The sequence below is a fragment of the Eschrichtius robustus genome, chromosome 6 (genome assembly GCF_028021215.1).
Source record: "Eschrichtius robustus isolate mEscRob2 chromosome 6, mEscRob2.pri, whole genome shotgun sequence".
In the NCBI taxonomy this organism is placed as follows: Eukaryota; Metazoa; Chordata; class Mammalia; order Artiodactyla; family Eschrichtiidae; genus Eschrichtius; species Eschrichtius robustus.
Genome location: NC_090829.1, coordinates 78,688,260 through 78,701,131, shown reverse-complemented (window position 1 = coordinate 78,701,131; position 12,872 = coordinate 78,688,260). Strand labels below are relative to the sequence as shown.

At 40.3% G+C, this 12,872-nt stretch overlaps 1 protein-coding gene across 1 annotated transcript in view; it reads left to right on the top strand.

Annotated features, from left to right (window-relative positions):
• The window catches only part of FAM162A (family with sequence similarity 162 member A), a 40,481-nt gene that overhangs the window by 24,451 nt on the left and 3,158 nt on the right, over positions 1 to 12,872 (top strand). Inside the window, exons 2-3 of the mRNA XM_068546634.1 lie at positions 7,220 to 7,342; positions 9,781 to 9,889. Of these exons, the coding sequence (XP_068402735.1) occupies positions 7,220 to 7,342; positions 9,781 to 9,889 (232 nt within the window). The remainder of the gene's footprint in view (positions 1 to 7,219; positions 7,343 to 9,780; positions 9,890 to 12,872) is intronic.

Sequence of the window (12,872 nt, the reverse complement as noted above, 5' to 3'; positions counted from 1 at the left end):
GTTGTAACTTCTTTTTCATTTCTGATTTTATTGATTTGAGTCCTCTCCCTCTTTTTCTTGATGAGTCTGGCTAATGGCTTATCAATTTTGTTTATCTTCTCAAAGAACCAACTTTTAGTTTTATTGATCTTTGCTATTGTTTTCTTTGTTTCTATTTCATTTATTTCTGCTCTGATCTTTATGATTTCTTTCCTTCTGCTAACTTTGGGTTTTGTTTGTTCTTCTTTCTCTAGTTTCTTTAGGTGTAAGGTTAGATTGTTTACTTGAGATTTTTCTTGTTTCTTTAGGTAGGCTTGTATAGCTATAAACTTCCCTCTTAGAACTGCTTTTGCTGCATCCCATAGGTTTTGGGTCGTCGTGTTTTCATTGTCATTTGTCTCTAGGTATTTTTTGATTTCCTCTGTGATTTCTTCAGTGATCTCTTGGTTATTTAGTAACGTATTGTTTAGCCTCCATGTGTTTGTCTTTTTTACGTTTTTTTCCCTGTAATTCATTTCTAATCTCATAGCGTTGTGGCCCGAAAAGATGCTTGATATGATTTCAATTTTCTTAAATTTACTGAGGCTTGATTTGTGACCCAAGATGTGATCTATCCTGGAGAATGTTCCGTGCGCACTTGAGAAGAACGTGTAATCTGCTGTTTTTGGATGGAATGTCCTATATATATCAATTAAATCTATCTGGTCTATTGTGTCATTTAAAGCTTCTGTTTCCTTATTTATTTTCATTTTGGATGATCTGTCCATTGGTGTAAGTGAGGTGTTAAAGTCCCCCACTATGATTGTGTTACTGTCAATTTCCTCTTTTATAGCTGTTAGCAGTTGCCTTATGTATTGAGGTGCTCCTATGTTGGGTGCATATATATTTATAATTGTTATATCTTCTTCTTGGATTGATCCCTTGATCATTATGTAGTGTCCTTCCTTGTCTCTTGTAACATTCTTTATTTTAAAGTCTATTTTTTCTGATATGAGTATAGCTACTCCAGCTTTCTTTTGATTTCCATTTGCATGGAATATCTTTTTCCATCCCCTCACTTTCAGTCTGTATGTGTCCCTAGGTCTAAAGTGGGTCTCTTGTAGGCAGCATATATATGGGTCTTGTTTTTGTATCCATTCAGCCAGTCTATGTCTTTTGGTTGGGGCATTTAATCCATTCACGTTTAAGGTAATTATCGATATGTATGTTCCTATGACCATTTTCTTAATTGTTTTGGGTTTGTTTTTGTAGGTCCTTTTCTTCTCTTGTGTTTCCCACTTAGAGAAGTTCCTTTAGCATTTGTTGTAGAGCTGGTTTGGTGGTGCTGAATTCTCTTAGCTTTTGCTTGTCTGTAAAGCTTTTGATTTCTCCATCAAATCTAAATGAGATCCTTGCCGGGTAGAGTAATCTTGGTTGTAGGTTCTTCCCTTTCATCACTTTAAGTATATCATGCCACTCCCTTCTGGCTTGCAAAGTTTCTGCTGAGAAATCAGCTGTTAACCTTATGGGAGTTCCCTTGTATGTTATTTGTCGTTTTTCCCTTGCTGCTTTCAATAATTTTTCTGTGTCTTTAATTTTTGCCACTTTGATTACTATGTGTCTCGGCGTGTTTCTCCTTGGGTTTATCCTGTATGGGACTCTCTGCGCTTCCTGGACTTGGGTGGCTATTTCCTTTCCCATGTTAGGGAAGTTTTCGACTATAATCTCTTCAAATATTTTCTCTGGTCCTTTCTCTCTCTCTTCACCTTCTGGGACCCCTATAATGCGAATGTTGTTGCGTTTAATGTTGTCCCAGAGGTCTCTTAGGCTGTCTTCATTTCTTTTCATTCTTTTTTCTTTAGTCTGTTCCGCAGCAGTGAATTCCACCATTCTGTCTTCCAGGTCGCTTATCCGTTCTTCTGCCTCAGTTATTCTGCTATTGATTCCTTCTAGTGTAGTTTTCATTTCAGTTATTGTATTGGTCATCTCTGTTTGTTTGTTCTTTAATTCTTCTAGGTCTTTGTTAATCATTTCTTGCATCTTCTCAATCTTTGCCTCCATTCTTATTCCGAGGTCCTGGATCATCTTCACTATCATTATTCTGAATTCTTTTTCTGGAAGGTTGCCTATCTCCACTTCATTTAGTTGTTTTTCTGGGGTTTTTTCTTGTTCCTTCATCTGGTACATAGCCCTCTGCCTTTTCATCTTCTCTATCTTTCTGTAACTGTGGTTTTTGGTCCACAGGCTGCAGGATTGTAGTTTTTCTTGCTTCTGCTGTCTGCCCTCTGGTGGTTGAGGCTATCTAAGAGGCTTGATGGGAGGCTCTGGTGGTGGGTAGAGCTGACTGTTCTACCCTGCATTTTTTATACTCTCCTCTTCTATAGATTGCTGGTTTTGATATCATATTTGTGTGTGGATGATTTCCTACCTTTACTGTATGTTTGCCTCTACTGGTGAGCTTTCCCATGGGTAATTTTCTTGCTTCTAGATGTGAGCTTTTCTGCTGAGAAGTTCCTTTAGCATTTGTCATAAAGCTGGTCTGGTGGTGCTGAATCCTCTTAGATTTTGCTTGTCTGTAAAGCTTTTGATTTCTCCATCAAATCTGAATGAGAGCCTTGATAGGTAGAGTATTCTTGGTTGTAGGTTTTTCCCCTTTCATCACTTTAAATATATCATCACTCCCTTCTGGCCTGCAGAGTTTCTGCTGAAAAATCAGTTGATAACCTTACAGGAGTTCCCTTATATATTATTTGTTGCCTTTCCCTTGTTGCTTTTAATATTTTCTCTGTGTCTTTAATTTTTGTCAGTTTGCTTACTATGTTTCTCAGCATGTTCCTCCTTGGGTTTAATCCTGTATGGGATTCTCTGCACTTACTGGACTTTGATGACTGTTTCCTTTCCCATGTTAGGGAATTTTTCAGCTATTATCTCTTCAAATATTTTCTCAGGCCCTTTCTCTCTCTCTTCTTCTTGGACTCCTATAATGCAAATGTTGGTGCGTTAAATGTTGTCCCAGAGGTCTCGTAAACTGTCCTCATTTCTTTTCATTTTTTTTTCTTTATTCTGTTCGGCAGCAGTGATTTCCACCTTTCTGTCTTCCAGCTCACTTATCCGTTCTTCTGCCTCGTTTATTCTGCTGTTGATTTCTTTTAGTGTATTTTTCGTTTCAGTTATTGTATTGTTCATCTCTGTTTGTTCTTTGTATCTTCTAGCTCTTTGTTAAACATCTCTTGTATCTTCTCAGTCTGTGCCTCCATTCTTTTTCTGAGATCTTGGATCATCTTTGATATAATTACTCTGAATTCTTTTTCTGGAAGGTTGCCTATCTCCACTTCATTTCGTTGTTTTTCTGGGGTTTTATCTTGTTCCTTCATCTGGAATATATTCCTCTATTGTCTCATTTTGTCTAACTTTCTGTGATTGCAGTTTCCGTTCCGCAGGCTGCAGGGTTGTACTTCCTCTTGCTTCTGGTGTCTGCCCCTGGTGGGGTCTAAGAGGCTTGTGCAGGCTTCCTGGTGGGAGGGACTGATGCCTGCCTACTGGTGGGTGGAGCTGAGTCTTGTCCCTTGTTGGGCAGGCCTGTGTTAAGAGGTGTGTTTAGAGGTGGCCATGGGCTCAGGAAGATTTTAGGCAGCCTGTCTACCAATGGGTAGGGCTGTGTTCCCACCCTGTTAGTTGTTTGGCCCGAGGCATCCCAGCACTTGCACCTACAGACTGTTGGGTTGGGCCAGGTCTTGTTGTCTAAATGGTGGCCTCCAGGAGAGCTCACACCAATGAGTACTCCCTGGTATCTCTGCCACCAGTGTCCTTATCCCCACAGTAAGCCACAGCTGCCCCCCACCTCCACAGGAGACCCTCCAAGACCAACAGGTAGGTCTGGACCAGGCTCCTATGAAGTTACTGCCTTCTCCTGGGTCCTGGTGTGCACGAGACCTGTGTGCATCCTCTAAGAGTGGCATTTCTGTTTCCCCCAGTCCTGTGGAGTTCCTGCAATCAAGCCCTGCTGGCCTTCAAAGCCAAATGCTCTAGGGGCTCCTCCTCCTGATGCCAGACCCCCAGGCTGAGGAGCCTGGCCTGGGGCTCAGAACTCTCACTCCTGTGGGAGAACCTCTGCGTTATAATTATTTTCCAGTTTGTGGGTAACCCACCTGGTGGGTATGGGATATGATTGTATCGCAAATGCATTCCTCCTACCATCTTGTGGAGCTTCTTCTTTGTCTTTGGATGTAGAATATCTTTTTTGGTAGTTTCCAGTCTTTTTTGTCAATGGTTGTTCAGCAGTTATTTGTGATTTTAGTGTTTTCCTGAGAGGAGGTAAGCTCAGCTCCTTCTACTCTGCCACCATGTCTCCAATCCTCCTTTACTTTCAAACTGAGAGTTGTGGTGGATGAGCTTTTTGCCTTCCCCAGATAGTTGAAGCTTACAATTTTTGTTTTTGGAAACCCTACCACCTCCTTATTTCTATTATTATTTTTGCAAGAAAAGTATAAAGAGAGTTGGAGTGGAGGTGAGATTTGTGATCGAGAAAGCCCTGGACTCCCTTCTCCATCTTTCACCTCTTTCTCTCTGATTGGTTCCTGTCCAGCAGCAGATTGAAGCAGGAGATGATTCTGAATTTTACACTTTAAAAGGATGAATTTTTGATGTGGAATTATGTATCAATAAGTGTTGTTTTAAACATCTTTAGACATATACAAACATATGCCTGTGAGAAGTCCACAGTGATATCTTTTAGATTGCTATGTTTAAAAGTTTTCTTAACAGCAAGAGAAAAAAAAGGCAAGGAAATTATGTTTCTCACCGACTATGGGAGGTCCAGTGCTATAATCACATTTTACTCCTCGTCCCTCTCTTGCCTCTCCTTATTGCTTCAAACTCTGAAGCTACAATGACACTCAATTAGGAGTTTGGAATTTCAAAGGTACACACTGTCCACTAACAAATAGATTTTTAAAACTGCTTGAATTCTCCTGTGATGTTTTAAGCACAAAGCTGTGAGGGCACACTCTTGTCGCATTAAAGGCAAGTCTTGGGCATGTTTTTCTTTGTCACCCAGAGCATCATGGAGGGCCAGGACCCTGGTCAGATTTATCATTGGTGCCTTTCCAGCTTTCTGTTCTGTTTCATTCTACTGCAGTGCTCCCTTTCTTCCATGTCCTAGGACCCTAGGGCTCTTTTGTGATCTTCTGACTGAATCCTATACCAGCCCTGCTCTCTCTTATACCGTGACACCCCCATACTCAGAATTATCCTGTTTTACCCTCATCAGAACTGTTCATGGCTGTCTCTGCTTTGAATTCTGATTAATTATTGACTGATTAAAAATGTTCATGCTAACGCTGAAGGTGAAAATTTCTAAGTTCTTAAGCAGGCATTCGTTTTAAGAAGGAATGTGTTTCTTAGGTTTGTTCACTGAAAAGGTCTGGAAACAGTGACAAACTCAGTAACAATGAACCTCCCTCAGGCATCTCTAAGAACATTTTCTACTTAAAAGAACCAGAGCACTTTGGAGGAATGTCTGATTCCAAATCTGGGGCAGGAAGCATTTAAAATGAGTACAGAACATGTTAGAAAGTAAGGCAGCTATAAATGATTACTGGGCGCATGTTGAAAGGACCCAGGAGCCAATTAGAAAGGTCCCCAGTGACTAAAGATAGGAACATCTGGGCATTAAAAAGAAAAATAACTGGAATGGACTGGAGCACATCACATGTGTTAAATGCAAGAGTTCCTTATGTTACTTTTAAACAAAAGGGTACCTGTGGAGGTTGCAAGGAAACCAATTCATTAATTTGAAAACGCAAATAAAGGGAAAGAATCAAGCATTTATTCTACATTTCTTTTATGACTTTTACCTCAGGATAACCAAATAGGTAAAGTAGAAAAAAATACTACCATCTTGCAACCCCTAATGAAACAGTCACCAATGTCTGCTTAAAACATTAGATGAAAGGTTGATGGAGAACTTTATAAGGATGAGTCACACTGATAGTATCTACTGCTCAATCTTAATATCACAAAAAGACAAAATCGATGTGTACCTTAGGATGTCATACGGTAGGGTGTACACAGTACCACCTATGACATTTTCTTGCTAAAAATTCTAACCTGAATCTGATGAAACCTCAAAAATCTGTTTACAAGGAATAGGGGAATTAGAAGAATATGTTAAATAACACCATGGGGAGGCAATCAGCAAAACCTAAAACGAAGGAAATTCGGACTAATGATCTAGTTTCTTCAACAAATAAATGACAAGAAAAAAAGGAGGGAGACACCTATGCAGCATGCATCAACTGTATTCAGTGTGTGCACCTATTCAGAATAAATCCACTGTAAAAAAAATTGTAAGTCCATTGGAGAAACTGAATCATAATGTCATTTGATCATAATGTGCTGATATCAAAGGAATATTTTTTAGTTATGTTAATGGTATTCTGGATATGATTTTGAAAAGTTATTATTGTTTTGAGATAAATACTGAAGTGTTTATCGATGAACTAATAGGTTGTTGGGGATTTGCTTTAAAATAATCCGGTTGGTGGGAGGGAGTGGGTGGGATTCAGATGACACAATATTGGCCATGTATTGATAATTGCTGAAACTGGGTGGTGAATACATAGTGATTTGTAATACTATTCTCTATAGGTGCTTAGAATTTAGACTTTAAAAATTAACTGCTTACATATACTGTATATGATAACGTAGTTTTATACTTTTGTATGTATATAAATATATATATAGTTTTAAAATTATACATAAATTGTGACTGTATCTGAAGTTGATTTCTAATTGGAGAATTATGTCTTGGAAGGAACAAGGCTTTCTAAAGAGCCCCTTGCTGGCCATTGCAGCCCCCTACCCAGAGTTTATCAGAACAGTATTGGCAACTTGGCATCTTGTTTTAGCACTTCTGGGAGGTTGCTGATCTTTACCTCAATGACCAAGGGTCATAATCCATAATATTCCTACCAGAATCATTATTGTTATGATAAGACACACGTGAGAAGTGCTTTTATAAAACTTACAGCTGATAAAATGTTTATGTTGTAAATTCGTAATTTCCTAGTCAGCAAAACATGCATATTTTAAGATAGCACTAAGCATAGCACCTTAAATATAGTACATGTATCTTACATATAGAGTAGGGTATTCATTGTTAAGTGAGCTAATCTTTATAAATGAAATTGTATCTTGCAGGTATTTCTTATTTTGAGACATCAGATTTCCTTTCTCTGAAACATTTTTCTCTCTTTTCTAGGAAGTTATTTTAGGTTCTGTGAAAGAGATGCTTTCTCATCTTTAAGGCTTACCAGAAACTCTGATTTGAAGATAATAAATGGATTTTGCAACAAACCCCAGGAAAGTCCAAAGCCTCCAACCCGTAAGTTTTTATTAGTCTTTCCAGTTATGGACTAGGCAGCTCCCAAAGACTAGAATAACTTGGAATCAAAAGAACCTAAAAGAGAGGTGGTCACAGGGGTCCCTATATCATACCCTATCATGTAGTTCAGGCCTCCCAAATTGTGCTTATATTAGCTGTGCTTACGTGTGGCAGTGATTTCTTCATTTTTCTCGTTTGTCATTGTCATCTCTTGCCTCAGGGATTTGACTGGAGCTTTTTATAGGACGATAGATGCACCAAAGTAAATAGTGGTCTAGAAATCATCTTTTAAGGAACCTCAAAGATGAACCAAATCAAAAAATGATGTTTTGGGTAAAATATAATTAGGATTACGCACTGGCTTGTACATTGACTTCAGACATGTTTAGTCCTATCCCTAACTCCAAACCCTGTCATTGTCACCACTGTGGAAGAAGGAGCATAATATATAAACTGTAGGGTCCCAGGAACTATTTGCTTGTTGCTTCTTCATGGCAGTGCACTAGGGCCAGGCGGGTATTGGGGAGAGGAAAAGAATTATTCTCAAAGAATATTTATCAAGAGCTTCAGAATGTTTATACCCTTTGACCTGGTGTTTCACTTCTGGGAATCTATCCTAAGGAATAATCCCAATATGCGGAAAAAGCTTTGAATGTAAAGATGTTCCCATTTATATTTATATATATATATATATATGGAAACTGAGAAATTAGTCTAAATGTTAAGTAATCTGGGAATGATTAATTATATATGTTAGATCTACTTGATGAGGTTGTGCAGCTGTTGGAAATGGGGCTTATAAATACCGCATACTGGCATGGAAAGTGTTTGTCATCATGTTAATGAACAAAGCAGGATACAAAATTTTATATTGTGTGTAAGCACAAGCATGGTACATATAGAAATTACATATATGTACATATGTATGGGGATAAGACTCAGGAAACACACCAAAATAAAAATATAGTGATCATGCTATGACAGGAGAATTAGGGGTGGTTTTTATATTTTTGTTTTCTCACATCTATACTTTCTGAATTGTCTTTAATGAGTATATAGTACATAAAATGGAAAAAAAAAAAAACTCTAAAGAAAGTTGTGCCAAGCGCAGGAATGGTTAAAAGATAAAATCACAGCAGTTCTATTTCTGTACTTCTAAACCTCTTTTCTTGACTTTGGTTCTTTATGGATTTTTTTCCAAGTGACCTTCCTGTTCCTTTTGCTGTTGCCTTCTGGTTAAGTGAAAGGTGCAGCTTAAGCAAAGGTGATGTGTATGTAGTCAAGGAGATGGTCTGTCTGCAAGAGAGATGTAGGCATTATACGGAAGTTGGATGAGATTACCTCCAAGGTCCTTTCTAACCCTGACATTCTGTGATTCCCTAGCTTTTTCTGCCCCTTGTCTTCAGTGACTTCCCCTTCCTTTGAAAGTCTCTCTTATAGTCTATGGTTCTACCTTTCTTGTTCATTTTCATCTTTGGCTGCTCCGTTTTCCTCTGCTGCCTCTTTCCCCTGTCTCCTTTCTGGGTCATGCCCCAAGGCTTAGCCCCTGGTCTTCTATGTTTCTCTGTCATCCTCACTGGCTCTCCCTTTGCACCAGTGGTTATCTCCACTCCCAACTTATTAATGAAACCTACTCAGATGGCATGAATTTAGAGTCAGTAGATCTAAAATGGCATTCATGCTTTTTCCTCTCCTGACTGGTTCTTTTCACAATCTCCTTGTTTTGGTTAACAATACTGTTATTGTCTTACTCATCCAAGTTTGAGGTTCTTCATGAATCCTTCTTTGTCTTCATCTCCAAATTCTTTCAGTCATCATCAGGTTGACTTTATTGTCTCTCTTCCTGCTGTTATAACTCTAGTTCAGACTATATCACCTCACCCTTGTATTGTAATACCTTGTATTATAATCTTCTGTTTGGACTTGTTACCCACTCTGTCCTATCCTTTTGCTTTCCATCCATTGTGCAGATTAAATTTTCCAAAATGTTAACTTCTTCCTTGCTTCAAAGTGTACAGTAGTTCTTGAATCAGGTCTAAAAAGCTTAGCCTGCCATTCAGGTTCTTTTATAATCTGATTTTACCTTACAGACTTTTTTTTAATTCTACTGAAGTCAAACAGGCTCCTCACTGTTCTCTTTTTAGTTCATCCTTCTCACCTTTATAACTTTGTTCATGGTGTTCTTTCAGCTTTCAATGGCTATGGTTTATATTGGGAAATAATGCTTTTATTTTACTTCAGTCCTCACAGAATTTTTGAATCTCATTTAAGAAATGAGCAACCTAAGAAATTCCATCCAAACAAAGCTCTAATTAGCTTGAGATTTCTCAATGATTCTGTTTAGTGAATAGCTAAAAAGCACAAATAGCATTTTTCTGTTGCTAAATTTGAGAGTCAGTCTCATATAAGTAAGATATCTTCTCTTGTTTTTCTCATAGACACTTATGGCCACAGAGTGCCATTGCATAAGCCTACGGATTGGGAGAAGAAGATCCTAATATGGTCAGGTCGCTTCAAAAAGGAAGATGAAATCCCAGAGACTGTCTCGTGAGTGCTGAATTTAGGGTTGTAAGCAGCTTTTATTTTTCAGTAGTCTATTTTAAAGGAAAAGCAGTTCTTCTGAGTCTGACTACTTAAAACCTTTCAACCAAATTTTAAAACAGTTTCCACTTCTCTAAATGTTTCCTCTTTGGCAAGTACCTGGAATAATAACAGTGCTGGAAAATCTGTGTGTTATCATTGACACCTTATGTAGTGCCTAGTGAAGAGCTGTTAGATACTCTGAAGTCAGCTGACTTGATCTCCTCTCCTAGCTACAGAAAGTGACTAAATTAGTTTTTCTTTCTTACATTTCATTGTTAGTGTATAGAAATGCAACAGATTTCTGCATATTAATTTTGTATCCTGCAAGTTTACTGAGTTCACTGATGAGCTCTAGTAGTTTTCTGGTGGCATCTTTAGGATTTTCTATGTATAGTTATCATGTCATCTGCAAACAGTGACAGTTTTACTTCTTCCTTTACAATTTGGATTCCTTTTATTTCTTTTTCTTCTCTCATTGCTTTGGCTAGGACTTCTAAAACTATGTTGAATAAAAGTGGCAAGAGTAGGCATTCTTATCTTGTTCCTGATCTTGGAATGCTTTCAGCTTTTCACTGTTGAGTATGATGTTAGCTGTGGGTTTTTCGTATATTGCCTTTATTATTTTGAGGTATGTTCCCTTTATGCCCAGTTTCTGGAGAGTTTTTATCATAAACTGATATTAAATTTTTTAATTAATTAATTTATTTATTTTTGGCTGCGTTGGTTCTTCGTTGCTGTGCGCGGGCTTTCTCTAGTTGTGGCGAGCAGGGGCTACCCTTCATTGCGGTGCATGGTCTTCTCATTGCAGTGGCTTCTCTTGTTGCGGAGCACAGGCTCTAGGCACGTGGGCTTCAGTAGTTGTGGTATGTGGGCTCAGTAATTGTGGCTCTTGGGCTCTAGAGCGCAGGCTCAGTAGTTGTGGCACATAGGCTTAGTTGCTCCGTGGCATGTGGGATCTTCCCGGACCAGGGCTTGAACCCATGTCCCCTGCATTGGCAGGCGGATTCTTAACCACTGTGCCACCAGGGAAGTCCCACTACTTTCATTTGTCTTTCTGTCTGCTGTTCTGTTTGGGTGATCTCCATTATTCTATCTTCCAGATCACTTACTCGTTCTTCTGCATTATTTAGTTTGCTCTTTATTGACTTTAGCCCGGTTTCACCTCGGCAATTGAGTTGTCTAATTTTGATTGGCTCCTCTTTATAGTTTCTAGGTCCTTGTTACAGTGATCTGCATTTCTAGTGACTGCCTTTCTTAATTCCTCCAGCATTTTTATTACCTCACTTTTGAACTCGGGTTGTTAGACTGGAGAGGTCTGTTTCTTCAGTCTAGGGAAACAAACCAACTTGTTTGTTCTTTCAGGAGATTTCTCTTGATCTTTTAATTGGGAGTGGTTCCTATGTTTTTTCATTTTACTTATATTTCTCTGACTCTATGAATTTAAGGGAAACAGTTATCTACTGTGGTCTTGAAGGGCTATTTTTATGTGGGAATGACCCTGCGTAGCCTGTGTGAGTCCAATATTTTTGGTGTGAGGGCTGTTTTTGGTATGGATGTCTGCCACATCTTTCCTCAATGTGTGTTGGCTGTTATCTCCTTCATAGTGGTGTGATTTGTGTTGTGGTAAGCAGAGCCTGCACTGGATCTTGTGTTGAGGGGGGCATTCTCTTTGCTCTGTGGTTGTCACAGCCCTGTCATGGGCAGGGTCTACTCCCCAGTTGTTGGAAGAGAAGCCCCCAGATCCGGTTCGAAGCTGTGATGTGAGGTAGGCAGGAGTGGAGTGCTCTGGCTGGGAAAGGAGCTGCTGTGTATTCCCCCCCAGGAGCTGACTACCCAGACATGTGCTCTGTGACGTCGCCTGCCACCCACTGTGCAGGCTCACAAAGTACACTCTTGTTGGCGTGGCCCTCAGCCCCGCCTCTGCTGTGGAGACGCCGGTATCGGCTCTGATTTCAGCCCCACTTCTGTGTGTGTGCACCCACAAAGCCTGTTGCTGCTGGCACAAGACCCGTCTCAGCTACAGGAGAGCCAGTAATCATCTAGGATTATCCCCAGGCGCTGCCACAGGCATAAATTCGCCGAAGTTGCACACCCGCAGGGAATCGCCTCAGATTTCAGCCCTGCCTCTGTATGCGGGCAACCACCCAGCACTTGCACACTCCCAGAACTCATAGCGGCTGAGCCACACCCACTGTGAGCTCACCAAGAATGAGGCTGCTGTGGCAAGTCCCTGCCCCTACCTTAGCGTGCTGACAGTGGGGCTCCGGTGACAGGCATGGGCTCTGTCCTCCACACACTTCTAGTTGCAGCCTGGACTACACTTGAGGCCCTTCGGGCTGCCTCCGCACAGCCAAACTGAGTCTTCTCCCTGGGTTTGTCTGCTGAAGCCCAAGTTTCAGCCCTGAGCTGCTGCACACACACCAGGAGGTGCGCGTCTTGGGCTGGGACGTGCAGCAAGGTGGCCAGGGCCACCTGTGCTGGTCTCTCTCTGTCCTGCCTACTGTAGGCCGGCTGCTTCACTCGCCTCTGAGCCTCTGAGGCTTACTGTCTGTCCCAGTGGACCTACCAGTCAGCTAAGGGGCCTCCCAGTGTGAGGGACCTTTTCCCCTTTCACAGCTCCCTCCCAAGGGTGCAGGTCCTGTCCCAATTCCTTTTTTTTTTCCTTTCTTTTGTCCTACCCAGTTGTTTGGTGATCTTTCTTGCAGCTTTAGTTGTATGAAGTCTTCTGCCAGTGTTCGGTGGGTATTCTGTGAGAATTGTTCCAAATGTAGATGTATTTTTGATGTCTTTATGGGAGGAGGTGAGTTCTATAATACATCCTTCTATCTTCATCTACACCCCCTTGTAGTGTTTCATACACAAAGTGAATTGTGAAAATGCTCCATCCTCCCCAAAGTCCTATATGATTTCTAGGCCCCATCTCCTTGTTTATATGTATAGGCACTAC